Source organism: Podarcis melisellensis (genome assembly GCF_964234715.1).
Source record: "Podarcis melisellensis genome assembly, chromosome: 8".
Taxonomy (NCBI): Eukaryota; Metazoa; Chordata; class Lepidosauria; order Squamata; family Lacertidae; genus Podarcis; species Podarcis melisellensis.
This window is the reverse complement of record NC_138540.1, coordinates 73,113,239-73,128,306: the sequence shown is the minus strand read 5'-3', so window position 1 is coordinate 73,128,306 and position 15,068 is coordinate 73,113,239. Positions and strand designations below refer to the sequence as shown.

The 15,068-nt window shown below is 47.2% G+C and overlaps 1 protein-coding gene across 1 annotated transcript; it reads right to left on the bottom strand.

Moving 5' to 3' along the window:
• Positions 1-3,098: 3,098 nt before the first annotated feature.
• Positions 3,099-12,052, bottom strand: FNDC8 (fibronectin type III domain containing 8). Its single transcript, XM_081922938.1, has 5 exons — positions 11,930-12,052; positions 9,841-9,951; positions 8,515-8,862; positions 5,353-5,565; positions 3,099-3,247 (listed from the first exon to the last, which is right to left on the bottom strand). Exons 2-5 carry the CDS (start codon positions 9,841-9,843, stop codon positions 3,134-3,136), a joined length of 678 nt encoding a protein of 225 aa, XP_081779064.1. The 5' UTR covers positions 9,844-9,951; positions 11,930-12,052; the 3' UTR covers positions 3,099-3,133.
• Between the last annotated feature and the right edge of the window lie 3,016 nt (positions 12,053-15,068).

Sequence of the window (15,068 nt, the reverse complement as noted above, 5' to 3'; positions counted from 1 at the left end):
GAAGGCGTATGTGTCTGTTAACCTGGCCCAAGCCATTCAGGGACTTTAAAAGGTAAGAAACCAGCACTTTAAATTGAGCCCAGGTGAGGGTTTTGGAAGGCGAGGAGGGCAGGCACATGCTTGTTTATTGAGCATTCCTCCTATTTGTTTGCAGGGATATTAGACAATGTTGGCTTATTTAATGAACGCTCATTCATCTGCAGGGAGGTTAGATTGTAATCGCTTTTCCTGAATTTGTCGGTATGTTATTGAATCCCACTGCAAAATAGAGACAGCCTGGAAGCATCCCAAGACTTTTCACTTCAAATGCCTCCTATCTCCCACATTAATCCCTTTCCAAATGAGTTTGGATTTTTTAAAGGGGGAAGGCAGGAGGTATATTGTACAGTGGTACCTCTGGTTATGAACTTAATTTGTTCTGGAGACCTGTTCTTAAGGTGAAACCGTTCTTATCCTGAGGCGTGCTTTCGCTAATGGGGCCTCTGGCACGCGATTTCCGTTCCCATCCTGGGGCAAAGTTCGCAACCAGGAGCACCTACTTCCGGTTTAGCGGAGTTCATAACCTGAGGCGTTCGTAGCCCGAAGTGTTCATAACCAGAGGTACCACTGTACACAGTAATTGCATGGTTGCTAAGTTGTGTCTGATCCAGACACCTTTTCTGAGAAGTGTGTCTCTTGGCAGGAATGCAAAGGGAATGCAGTTATGTGGTAGAGCATATACTCAACGTACAGATAAAATCACCAGCCTCTGGTTAAAAAGATCTCAGGAGGGCCAAGTAATTAGGCCTAGATGGGGGGAGACCCAGGTTAAAATCCTTGCTCAACAATCGTGTTGCACACTGGAGCCTAATCTCAGCCTAATCTCCCTCACAGGATTGTTGTGAGAATAACATGGTGGAGGCTGGGAACTGCACACTGCCGAGTTTGGAGGGAAAGGAGGATGTACATGCAGCAATAAACAAATCCATACAAACAAGTTTATTAAAAGTTTATTAATAGTCCATTGACATTCAAACTCCAAAAACAAATGTAAACAGAAGCCCACAAACAGTGCACTTTTCATTATTAAAACTTTAAACAGGATTAGGACAAAATTAAAACAAGTACATCTTATCAATGTAAAAGCTGTAATAAATATACAACCTCTGCCTGAGAGCCAGGAGACTTATTGCTGGACAACATTGGCCAATGGTCTGAGTTGGTATAAGTCTTGCCAAAAGGTAGTCTTAGTTTATTATTTTTATTATATGTATATATTTAAACCGTCCATTTCTCCCTCATATTTTAACTATAGTCAGTAAATGGTCTAGTTCTCCCTCATATCTAACTATAGTCTATACTTTAGTCTATCTCTTCCTCATATTGCTAACAGAACCTTCATCCAAGTAGCTTAACACGGCTGTGTCTTCCTTCACCCCATTATGAGGTACCTTATTTCATCACATGAGGTAGTTTAGGCTGGAAGATAGTAAATTGCCCCACATCTCTCATGTTGGCTCTCTTGGGCCAACAGGTACTCAAAAGTGGTGCTGAGACCCTTGTACCTTATGTGCAGTTGCAGAATAGTTTTCTGGCACCATCCTGTGGCAACTTCTCAAATTACACTTTTAAGTCATATATGGCAAACTAACGCTGAAGCGCAAGAAGCTGCTGCATTCTACTATGTACCACTTCATATGCAGGCTAGAATGGTATCAGTACCTTCCTGATGGGATGCGGGTGGTGCTGTAGGTTAAACCACAGAGCCTAGGACTTGCCGATCAGAAGGTCGGCGGTTTGAATCCCTGCGATGCAGTGAGCTCCCGTTGCTTGGTCTCTGCTGCTGCCAACCTAGCTGTTTGAAAGCACGTCAAAGTGCAAGTAGATAAATAGGTACCAGTCTGGTGGGAAGGTAAATGGCGTTTCCGTGCGCTGCTCTGGTTCGCCAGAAGCGGCTTAGTCCTGCTGCCCACATTACCTGGAAGCTGTACACCAGCTCCCTCGGTGAATAAAGCGAGATGAGCGCCACAACCCCAGAGTCGTCTGCGACTGGACCTAATGGTTGGGGTCCCTTTACCTTTTTACCTTTTTACCTTCCTGATGCTGCTGGATGACAATTCCCACCAGTCCCAGCCTGTGTGGCCAATGGCCAAGGGTGATGGGATTTGTAGTCAAGCAGCATCTGGCGGGCACACAAATGCTGCCCACCCTGTGCTGCCAAGTCCAGCCAATCTCATCATGAATGAATGTCACAAGCAAATTGCAAGGCACTCGGACCATTTCAAAGGGCAACACAAAGGGCAATGGTATTTCACTGGAAAAACCAACCGACACACCAGTTGTTAACAAACTTATGCACTGCCATGTGGAAGTAAATCTCATGGAGCTCAGTGGAAGGAAAGTAAATGTGTAGGATACAGCTGCATGAAACTCACTCCACACAACCCAAAATCTTAAAGCTCAGAGGTTGCGCTTTTCATCAAGGACTTGGGGCAGGAATGGTGTGCTCTCTGCTGCCTCCCTTTGGCCAGGTCCTGCAACTGCAGCCTCTTTCCCTGCTATTTGCTGGTCACTGCTGGCCAGGTTGTGTTACTGCAGCCTCTTTCCTTGCTCTCTGCTGCCCCCTCTTGGGCAGGTACTGCAACTGTAGCCTGTCCCTTGTTCTCTGCTGTGCTCCCTGTTTGCCAAGTTGTGTAACTGCTGCCTCTTTTCTCTGCTCTCTGCTGCCTACTATTGTCCATGCTGTGTAACAGCAGGGTTTAATCCCTGTTTCCTTCTGCTGCCTCTTGGCAACCTGGTCAAGAGGGGCAGCAGAGAGCAGGCAAAGAGGCTGCCATTACAGAACCTGGGCAAAAGGGGGCAGTAAAGAGCAGGGTAGAAGGCTGCAGTCACATGATTTCAGCCTCTTCTCTTGCTCTTATGTATCAGATTCCCACCATATGCAGCAAAATGGTTGCAAATGCACCTGTGAACTGTGACATCCGTGTATGCCCGGTTCCCGCCACCCCAGCCCCTGACCTTCTTCGCCTGGCTAGAAGTTATTTTTGTGAGCAGATGATTTGCCAAGGCAACAAACAGAACTTATGAGATGTGGAATAACTGATGCAAGGGCAAGAGGAAGGTGCCATCCTTTACTTCCATGTTGTCAGTCCTCTTAGGGGGCAGGGATAAAGATCGTCTTCTTCTGGGGCTTCCTGCACCGCCGCACGGTGACAGTGACAGGAGCCGGGTCCAGAGGCATTCCTGCCACAGAAGGCATTGTGCCAAACTGGAAGAAACAAAGGGGAAGAGCTTGTTACAGGGAGGCAGCGAAATGCAAAACAACACGCTAGAAACCTGCTAAAGATTAAGGTTGAATCCTGACAAGATAGAAGTACTGTTTTGGGGGGACAGGAGGCGGGCAGGTGTGGAGGATTCCTTGGTCCTGAATGGGGTAACTGTGCCCCTGAGGAACCAGGTGCGCAGCCTGGGACTCATTCTGGACTCAGCTATCCATGGAGGCACAGGTCAATTCTGTGTCCAGGGCAGCTGTTTATCAGCTCCATCTAGTATTCAGGCTGAGAACCTACCTGCCTGTGGACTGTCTCGCCAAAGTGGTGCATGCTCTGGTTATCTCCTGCTTGGACTACTGCAATGTGCTCTATGTGGGGCTACCTTTGAAGGTGACCCGGAAACTACAACTAATCCAGAATGCGGCAGCTAGACTGGTGACTGGGAGCAGCCACCGAGACCATATAACACCGGTCTTGAAAGACCTACACTGGCTCCCAATATGTTTCCGGCACAATTTAATGTTGGTGCTGACCTTCAAAGCCCTAAACAGCCTTAGTCCAGTATACCTGAAGGAGCATCTCCACCTCCATCGTTCTGCCCAGACACTGATGTAAGTCCCGAGGGCCTGCTGGTGGTTCTCTCACTGCGAAAGGCCAAGTTACAGGGAACCAGGCAGAGGGCCTTCTCGGTAGTGGCGCCCACCCTGTGGAACGCCCTCCCACCAGATGTCAAAGAGAAAAATAACTACCAAACTTTTAGAAGACATCTAAAGGGAGCCCTGTTTAGGGAAGCTTTTAATGTTTAATAGGTTATTGTATTTTAGTGTTTTGTTGGAAGCCACCCAGGGTGGCTGGGGGGACCCAGTCAGCTGGGTGGGGTATAAATAAATAAATAAATAAATAAATAAATAAAATAATAATAAAGTTGCAACGGTTAGCATCCCATCTTGCAAGGGTGTTTTCTACATCAAAAGTGGATTTGCTTGCATCTTGAAACATGACCATGCACATAATGTCTGGTAAAGCCAATTTCCCTCAGAGGCAGTGAGGTGTACTGGTTAGAGTATTAAATTAGGACTGGGGAAACCCCAGGTCCAGCTGTGGAACTCACGAGGAGACTTAGAGCCATTACCTCTCAGCTTAACCAAACTGGTTGTGAGGGTAAAATATGGAGATGGCGAAGTGGGGAAGAGGACTATGATTTGGGTCCAGGCTAAGTTACTTAGTTGCACTTAATTCCAATTGAAACCAATGTGAAAAACTAGTTGCGACTTTAGTTTCAAAAGCAGCAAAGTTCAGCTAAGTTCTCCATGCATTCCACCTTGAACTCCTGGGAAGAAAGGCAGGATAAAAACGTAATATTAAAAAAAATCTCCTGGAGATGCATGAATGTTGTTGCTTTATTAGTTTGGGGTTAGAGTAAAAGGGTTGCTGGGGTAGTTAGCGTCAATCCTGCCATTTTATAGGTGACTGCTGAAATAGTCACAACAATAGTCAGCCCACAACTTCTGCAGCAGTTACATTTTGGGGATTGCATCTACTGTAAATACGTTGGAGCAGGGCTGGAGGGCTTCTTGAGCAAATCACTGTAGTTCAGATTTGACTGCAAAGAAGTGAATCCATGTACTTCTAATATTTATGTATTTCTATTATGTACTTCTAATATTTGTGTATTTACAGGATTCCCCTAACTACAGTTAAAAACGTGGATTGGCTTAGGGCTTTGCAAAACAGAGTGCCAAAGGTTAAAACTGGCATATAATTCATCGACAGTGCTTTATTCACCAAAAGCCTGCAGGTTTCTCTGTCTGTCTGTCTGTTTGTGTCTTAAAAAGCACTTGTTACCGTACCTCCTGCATATTTAATTTTTTTAAAAAATCAAAATGCTACAAATATGAACAATTCTTCAATTTACTCTCTATTTCATTTTAGCTCTGATGTGCCTTTTTGCAGTTATCAATGGTTCTGACATTTCTACCAGGGTCAGCATCCCTGAATTGGTCTTTGGGTGAAAGTGCAACGGGTGTGCCTTCCTACATTCTTTGGATGTCCAACTCTATGGTATGTGCACCCGCCTCCCCACCAGGAGGACTGTGCTCACCTTACAGGGTGCACTCCACTTCCCAGCACCTGCCACGTTGAGAGACCTCACGCGCAGCAAGTACGTAGTGCCAGGAGTCAGATTCTCCAGGTGCTCTTCTGTCTGCGAGCAAAACCAATGGATGTTCTTGCCTTGACCATCCAGCCTGGCCTCCTGCAGTTGCAGCTCATAGAAGGAAATCAACTCCCCGTTGCGTGGGCCTGACCAAGAAACCTATGGAGGAGAGAAAATGGGCATCATGCAGAAAGCTAGGAGACGAGCTCTTTCACTTGATCCTGACATCTTCAGGGAAGTGGGTGCTAAAGGGGTCCTTCCACTGGTGCAGGGAGGAACCGTGGTGGCTGGTGCCCATTGGGATTTATGGGACAGAAAACAAGGAGACCAGTAGTAAGTGGAGCCAGAGCAAATCTAACTGATTCTAGTTTTGTCCCCCATCCTCTACCCTGTTGAGTTCTGCAGGAAGTAAGGAGGAGGAAGCTGGCATTCAGGGCCACCCCTGGGGCTGGTTGTAAGGAAGATGGTGGACAGGTGGTGGCTGGTTGAAGACAGATGGAGGTTGGCTGGGCAGTGATCTCTTTACCCTAATGTACCAGCCTCCTAACCATATCAAACGTATCCATTCTTAAGGAAATCAGCCCTGAGTGCTCACTGGAAGGACAGATCGTGAAGCTGAGGCTCCAATACTTTGGCCACCTCATGAGAAGAGAAGACTCCCTGGAAAAGACCCTGATGTTGGGAAAGATTGAGGGCACAAGGAGAAGGGGACGACAGAGGATGAGATGGTTGGACCAGCATGAGTTTGGCCAAACTGCGGGAGGCAGTGGAAGACAGGAGTGCCTGGCATGCTCTGGTCCATGGGGTCACAAAGAGTTGGACGTGACTAAACGACTAAACAACAGCAACCAGCCTCCACTGCCCTTAAGGGACATACACCAAGAGGTAGCCTTAGAATCTTCTCTGATATAGCAGAAAATACTGGGGGTGCTTCCAGGCAGCCTGTCTATTGAACATTTACCCTGACTTGTTTGTAGGGAGGTTAGTGAGTGCTGCTCCACACTTTCCAGTGCATTTCCCCAACATTTCTCTTAGCACAAGATGTCCGGTCTCTCCAGGAAGCGAGTTGGTTGCACAACACCTCCCAATCAACTATAACTGCGCAACCTGAATTTGGCAGTGTGTGGCTGAATGCTGGACCCTGCAGCCAAGTGTTAGTTCTTGGCTTTTAAAAAAAAGGTAAAGGTAAAGGACCCCAGGACAGTTAAGTCCAGTCAAAGGAGATTATGGGGTTGTGGCGCTCATCTCGCTTTCAGGCCAAGGGAGCCAGCGTTTGTCCACAGACAGCTTTCTGGGTCATGTGGCCAGCATGACTAGACCGCTTTTGGTGCAACAAAACACAGTGATGAAAATCAGAGCGCGTGGAAACGCCATTTAGCTTCCTGCCACAGTGGTACCTATTTATCTACTTGCACTGGTGTGCTTTCGAACTGCTAGGTTGGCAGAAGTTGGAACAGAGCAACAGGAGCTCACCCCTTCATGGGGATTTGAACCGCTGACCTTCCGATTAGCAAGCCTAAGAGGCTCAGTGGTTTAGACCACAGCGCCACCTGCGTGGTAATTTCTTGGCTTACCACTCATGGTTTGCCTTGGGGGCAGACAAACTACAAGCCTGGTTTTAGATTCCATGTTAAACCAAAACATAGTTTAGCTCCTGGTAGTGAAGCAGCAGCAGCAGGGAGAGGAATGAAGCAGCTGTGATTTTTGCTGTGAATACCAATGGCACACTCGTTCCTTCTTGTACAGTCATGGTTTAGCTCAGCTTTATGTGCAAACCATGCCACTATGTCCAATACAAGCTATATTCCAAACACAGTAATTTCCAGGCACTTGAAACTGAAGACTATTGCTGTGCACTTGGAGGGCAGTTGGCCTGGATGACCCACTGGGATTCCTTGTGTGATGTTTTCGCCCTTAAGGTTTCTGTGAGCAGAGCTGTCAAGGGTGGCTTATCCTGAGGCAACACGTCTTAAGGCCTGAAAGAAGACTATTTATAGCCGGTGACAGTCAGGTGATGTGTTTCGATGGGAGTTAAGATGGCTCAGGAAAAGGATGAAGAGCGATGACTAAGCCTTATTGTCCCCAACCCCATTAAGCAGGGAGAGGGGTTAAAAGAGAAGGAAGTGATCAACCTGCAGATGTTTTTGTGACTGATGGAGAATTAATGGACAAAAGGATACAGAGGGCTGAATTGCTCTCTGTAAAAGGCACTGGAAAAGGCTCTGGCAGCTCCATTAGAAATCTGATGGGGAGCATTGCACCTGGGACCTCTGTATTTTCCACCTATGCTCAACCTGTGTACGTGTATAAATCAGGGATGGGGAATCTGTGGTCTCTACAGAAGTTCTTGGACTCCATATCCCATCAGCTCCAGCTAGCATGGCCAATGGCCAGGGATGATGAGAGTTGTAGTTTAGTAGCATATGGAAGGTAACAGGTTCCCCATCCCTGATATAAATGGCCTGCTATTGTGATGATTTTATTATGATGCTGCCTATTATGATGCTTTTTACGATGTTTTAATTATTATGCTCCATAAAATGTGTTCTTAATGTTGTACACCACCCTGGGACCCTTTGATAAAGGGCAGTATATAAATCGAAATAGCAGCAGCAGCAGCAGCAACAACAACAACAACCACCCATATGATACAAGGCTCCAGTCACTCTCCTCAAACCTTATTCCACAGACACTTAGACAAGTACTGGAGCCCCCAAAACCTCTCACGTCTCATAGGGTTGGGGTGCATGTAACAATATGGCTTCCTCAGAGGTGCACTAAATGTAATCTATCTATGCTCAAATGTTGCACCCCCATTTACCCGGTGGGATAGTTGAAGAGGAGTCAGTGGCGTAGCGTGGGTTGTCAGCACCCGGGGCAAGGCAAGTAATTTGTACCCGCTAACCCGTAGATTTGCGCCCCCTAACCCGTGGATTTGCGCCCCCTGACCCTAACCCCCAGATGTTGCGCCTGGTGCGGCCGGCCCCCCTGCACCCCCACGCTATGCCACTGAGAGGAGTTCAGCTTTTGGCTCAAAGAGAGACCCGGCTCTCCAGTCACAGTAACCTAGCAATGCAGAGGAGGCCATTTTGTGTCAGGAGGACCCACCTGAGCGCTGGTGCTGCTGACGGTGTGCTCGCGGATGAAGGGCTGTGGCGGCAGCTCCACACACACAGGAGACTCCGAGCCGCTGTCGGAGAGGCTGGTCTCCCCGTCGCTCATGTCCAGGTCGACGGGGACGCTGGGGCTGCTGCTGCGTCGAGGGCGGCTTGGCGGGGGCCTGCGAGCGGCTTTCTTCGGAACTGACAGCCCGGCCAGCAAGTCGTCCAAGGTGTGAGGTAAACTGCAGGCTGAGTAGAGGATGTGTTTGGGGGTCTCAATGATGCTGCCCAGGCCAGAGCTGGAGGTGTCGCTGCTTTCACTGGGAAGGCTCGAGTGATTTCTGTAGAGCTGAAACTAAATTAAAAGAGGAACAACCCACCCAAACAACCCCTGAGTGAAACCTGCTTGCAGAACTTGTTGTTCATGTTCTCCTAAGCCAGAGGTGGGGAACTTGATGCCCTCCTGATGTTGATGCACTACAATTTCCACCCCGACCATTGGGCATGGTGGCTGCAGCTGATAGGACCTGGAGTCCATCAACATCTGGAGGGCTGCAGGTTCCCCATTCATCTCCTCACACTCCAACATTTTTCCGTTTATTGAAAGGATGTATATATTCCAGATGACTGACAATACTTTAAGAAGCATCAATAGAACCTAGGAAGGTCTTCATTTTCACTACTACTTGTAGCATCTAAAAGAAGAAAACATGGTCCCAATGTTGGTGGACTCCAGTTCCCACCAGGGGAACTTATTTCATTTTCCATTGGCAGTCTCATGCCAGCGTAAGCTGGAGTCAGGACAATGGAAGCGACTCCTGCCTTTGTACAATAGCCTACAGCCACACAAAATCCAGATGTTTCTGCATACACTTCCCCCTACCCCACACATCCTCTGAGGCATCACCACAGATCAAAGACACATCCCAGCAATTAAAAGCACTCGAGGGGGGGAGCATGGAGCAGGTCCAGTTATGGCCTGGGGACAGTTCTGAGAGCCAAACAGAGATGCCGGGGGGGGGGGTGTGTGTCATATTCACTCCCTGGGCCTAAGGTTCCCAACTCCTCATTTATATGATCAAAGTATCTCCTTAGGCTGTACCCTTCCCCCTTGAATTAGCTTTTTTGGGGGTTCCTTATGAATTAACTTTGATTATAGGAGCTGTAGATTGATTATCGAGGGATGGGGATAGGGGTAGGTGGGCCTCAGTCCCCCAGTCTCAGAGGGGGCCCAGGGCCCTCTACTTCCTTCTTCTGGGATGCCTGGTTCCCTGTTGATGGCCCACATTAGTGGTTTTTAAAAAAAAGCATTTTAGAGAAATACCTCACCTACCATTTTCAAGCAGGGGAGAGGTCATGCCCTTGGGAAGGAGAGACTTGGCGAGGCTTCTCTGTGGCAGATATGATGAGTGGTGATGAATGACTTGCACCTTTAAGGCTGCATCTGTTCAAAGGAATGGGGGGGAGGAGGATTTGAGTGTATCAGGATTAAATAGGCCCACACATCTGTTGAGCCTCAAGATTCGGAAAGCTTCCGGCTGCAAGGAGCAAAACCCTTTCCACATCGAAATGCATGTACCCAGGAACCAACTTGTGCATGCAGCAAAGGGAGGCTTAGCCAGGGGCACACTTTGGGCTTTTGAATTTCAGTGGTGCCCTGCGCAACGCCAAAATTTGGTGCCCTCCACCCCAGCCTCTTGTCATTGTTGCGGTGCCCTCTGAACTCAATGCCCAGTGTGGGCGAACTAGTCGTGTTCCCCAAAATCCACCTCTGTCACCCTTGCACTTCCTTAGCAAGACTTCTACCCAGTCTCCCTTGCTGTTACCTAGGCAGAGAACTCCTTTTGCTAACTTTCCAGGAAAACAAAACAAAACATAGCTTGGTTGGATATGGTTTTGTTTTGTTTGCTTGCTTTCAGAAAAACGCAGGAAGAGAAGCCATTTCCCCAGCTTCAGAAGAGGAAGAACAGAGCTGTTTACCTTCACGGAACAGTCAGGTTATGCATTTGGCTTCACTCCTGAGCTGGAGGTTCTGCTCCCAGATCCAGCCAAAACCCTAACCAGGAGCAGGGAAGCCTTTTCAATCCATGGGCTTCGTTCCTTTCTAGGTAACTTTCCAGGAACCACATGCCAGAGGTAAAACTGAGCAGAGCAACCAATATGACTTTCACCTCTGTACACACACTCACATGTACTCCTCTCCTCTAGCCTCTATCCCAGGGGTTGTCAACCTGGTCCCTACCACCCACTAGTGGGCATTTCAGGATTCTAGGTGGGTGGTAGGGGGTTCTACAGCACAAGCTGAATCCTCCTTCCATCGAGCACTGGTGGGCAGTAAGGAAATTTTACCATCAAGAAAGATGCATTAGTGGGCGGTAGGTATAAAAAGGTTGACTACCCCTGCTGTATCCAGACAAGCAAGAGGCATTGTCAGAGATCAAAGACACATTCCAGCCAGGCAAAAACATTCAAGGAGGGTGCAAAGCAGCAGGGTTAGAAAGGGGTGTGGGCTGGGGAGAGTTCTGAAGGCCAGAAAGAAAAGTCTGGAGAGACACATCTGGTCCAAGACCCTGAGGCTTCCCATCCCTGCCCTCGACTTTCCCCAAATTGGTGAAGTTTCCTCCCTAGCTCCACACACACTCAGTTTCTGTTTTGCATCCTAAATCCCTTCCCTGAACATGTCTGTGGTGCCGCCGCCACCCCTTCCATCACTTTGCTCCCTAAAAGGACACCTTTTCCATGAGGACTCTGGCTCAGTACTCATTCCCAGATGTAATCAAGCTTAAAACACACACACAAAAATCTAAACTTTTGTGGCTTTGCAGATGTTGCAGGACTCTGATTCTCATCGGCCATAGGCAGAGTGGCCTATGGTCAGGGATGATGGGAATTATAGTCCAACAACTTCCCTCGTCTATAGGATTGGAATGTAAATGTGTTTGCTGACATTTCATTTTTAAACTATCTCCCTTGCGTTTTCATTTTCCTCATCGCTGATTTTTCATTGTAAGCTTCTGTCTGTGTTTTGTTTTCGAAAGTCTGTAAAGTGGTACGTATGTGAATGGTATAACTACTACTACTACTACTACTACTACTACTACTACAAGGATGCCTGTATAGAAATTACTGACACTGTCCTGGTCCTTCAAAACAAAGATGGGGGCCGCCCTACATGGAAACATTACAGAGGTTTCTAATTTTTTGGAGCAGATCATGGTTCCTTATGTCATGCCCTGTACTTGGGCATTATATAAAACTCCAAGGTCCAGAGAAAACCACTGCCAGGCAAACAAGCTAGAACGCTGGGTACCCAGCCTATTGCCACTTTCCCTCGCTCCCCTCACAGCCACCCCTTGTGTTTCAGCCCTGTTGCTGTCCAGACTAGCTCTGCCTCTGCCTCCAGACCCATGGAGCTGACTTACCGCCCACAGGTTGCCCCAGCACTAGCATATTGGAGGCTATGAGTCTGAAGGCCTGTCCCAGAAAGGCCACTGTTTGCCTAGTCCTCATTATGCCACAGTGCTACCCCTTCCATTGTGACCAGGCACAATCAATGTGGGGCAGGCCTAGGACTAGGCCCCAGGGCCCTTTTACATGAACATAGCTGCTGACTGGCTCTGTGCAGTAATTGTATTAATGAAAAAATGAACAAACATGAACACACATGTATACCAGCTGATATGTTTCTATTGTGATAGGAATTTTGAGGTCTTAGATATATGGTAATGTTCATAACTGCACGTACATAGATCAGCACAGGAAGACTGACCTGAAGCCATTTTGATTCCTAAACTGAGCAAATGTTTTCTCTGCAAGGTCAAAGTGGAAAAGCCTCTCCATTGTCTTTTCCTTCACAAATCCTGTCTTAAGTGTATGTCTGTGTATGAATAGGTTGTGAGCCTGTGACCTGGCCCAGGAACTAAGTATCATTACAAAAGATTGGCCAGGCTCCCCAGGCAATCCAGTCAAGTAACCTGCCAGACAGGAGATAAACAAAGACAGGAGAAAAACAACATTCAAATTTCTGTTTAGACCGCCTTTTCTGTAATGTAGGTATGATGTATCTGAGGGGTGGTCTTAGGTTACATCCCTTCTGTGATATATGTATGATGTTTCTGGGAGTGGTCTTGATCTACAGGGTGGCAATTTCAAAAGTCTTTATAAGGCCTTGCACGCCATTTTTCTGGGTTCCTCCTCTCTCCTGTGGGTGAGGGGAGCACCCTGTTGCAACAGATCAATAAAGATCAAGCTTACTAGCTGCTTTGCTTCTCAATATTCTCTGGTTGGCCTCTGTTATTCTCTCCTACCAATAGGGAACCTATGTAAGGACTCTATATGGGCTCTTGGATACCCCATAAGGGAAAAGGGCAATTTTTGTTTACAAGACTATCATTACAGACATAGGACCGGAGCTGTTTTTTGTGGCGATGCTCACCACTGGTACAGATTACCAGCATCTTTTTTGTACCAACAGTACTTTTATCAATATATGAGTACTAGCACCTTTTTTATTTTATTTTTAACCAAAAATACCAGTGCTTAGGACAATTGTGGGCTTTGGTGTTGCTTAACACAATTGGAAGTCAATGCCTGTGCAAAATCCCGCTCTTGCCAGAGCCCAGAATGAAACCAATTATATACAAGTTTAGGAAGGCCGAAAGGAAGCAGTACTAACAGCATAAGAGAGAACATTTCCTGTTGGCTCTGCTTTATGGAAGGGGTTCTTCTGGTTGGCTGTGAAATAAATAATTAATTTCCCCCCCAAGGGGGTCTTTGCCTCAGAAGGAGGACTGGGACCTCGGAAGGAGCGCGGTTGCAGAAGGCTTCGTACCGGTCGGGAATTGACACAGACCGCACCAGGATTTGAGAAAAAGCAAAATCTGATCTTTATTGAAAGAACAGAGAAAACGAAACTGTTGCAACAGGGTCCCCGCTCACGTAATAAAACGAAGTGAGAGCCCGAACAAAAGAGCTGTCTTGACTCTTATACCTTTTGGTTTCCATACAGATCAATAACAGCGGAGATGGCAGGAAGTGACATGAATGGCGTGAAGAGGGGATTAACATAAGGTAAGAAAGATGTTGTAAGACCTTTGGGAGGTGTCAAATATTGCTGGCGGGCTGGGATATTATGTGTTGAGCTTCCTCTCATTTATTCTGGATCTGCTTAATGGCTTTTCCTTTATCTACAGGAAAAATCTCCATACTTGCTGATAATCAGCATGCAGATCACAGAGGCTGGATGTTCGGGAAATGGCTTCAATGTTAATGTGAGATCTTGCTCTGCATTGCTATCAACTTGGGTGTGATAGTCTGATGTTTGCATACTTATTGGAAAATAAAACTACAGTGGTACCTCGGGTTACAGACACTTCAGGTTACATATGCTTCAGGTTACAGACTCTGCTAACCCAGAAATAGTGCTTCAGGTTAAGAACTTTGCTTCAGGATGAGAACAGAAACGTGCAGCGGCGGTGCGGCAGCAGCAGGAGGCCCCGTTAGCTAAAGTGGTGCTTCAGGTTAAGAACAGTTTCAGGTTAAGTACGGACCTCTGGAACGAATTAAATATGTAACATGAGATACCACTGTACTTTATTTTGAGGCGGTATTCGTGTGTATTCATGGAATTATTTTTTGGGACGCGGGTGGCGCTGTGGGTAAAACCTCAGCGCCTAGGACTTGCCGATCGTATGGTCGGTGGTTCGAATCCCCGCGACGGGGTGCGCTCCCGCTGCTCGGTCCCAGCGCCTGCCAACCTAGCAGTTCGAAAGCACCCCTGGGTGCAAGTAGATAAATAGGGACCGTTTACCAGCGGGAAGGTAAACAGCGTTCTGTGTGCTGTGCTGGCTCGCCAGATGCAGCTTGTCACGCTGGCCACGTGACCCGGAAGTGTCTGCAGACAGCGCTGGCCCCCGGCCTCTTAAGTGAGATGGGCGCACAACCCTAGAGTCTGGCAAGACTGGCCCGTATGGGCAGGGTTACCTTTACCTTTATGGAATTATTTGCAGACCCAGCAGATGGCAGTGTGGTGGAGAGTGTTTTGGCAGCTACAGTTTGGATACATTCAGAAAAAATACAGCCTAGTGCAGCATTACATTTCTGTAAAGGTACATTCATGGAAAAAGAGATACATTTCAGTAAGGATACATTCAGATACATTCTTATACATTTCAGTGATAGCAAAAGGTAAAAAAGACACAGCAAAATGATACATGAAAAAGACACAGCATACATTCTGATACATTTCAGTGATAGCAAAAGAAGGTAAAAAGGCACAGCAAAATGATTTATTCTAAAACGACGCATTCTGCAAGGCACAGTTCATTTTCTTGTGGGGTTTTTAAGGTAGAACACTATAATTCTGATATTGGTAGGGTCATTTTCCTTTATTCCCCTCTCTGACCCTGACTCTCTTACGACAGCTGACACCTACCTCTTTCTTACTGGCTGCTCCTTGCTATATAAGGCCTACCGTTGAGATGGTTTTGAGGCATTGTTTTATCTAGATGTGTGCTAAGGGTGGCCAGGTGGCCCTCCTTTATCTGACACAAAGTGAAGCTT

Excerpts from the sequence above, each read along its gene's own strand:
- FNDC8 (XM_081922938.1), bottom strand. Across the intron at positions 5,566-8,514 it reads TCAGCAGCACCAGCGCTCAG|GTTTCTTGGTCAGGCCCACG; the intron begins GTGGGTCCTCCT and ends TCTCCTCCATAG. Across the intron at positions 3,248-5,352 it reads AGTGGAGTGCACCCTGTAAG|TTTGGCACAATGCCTTCTGT; the intron begins GTGAGCACAGTC and ends TGTTTCTTCCAG.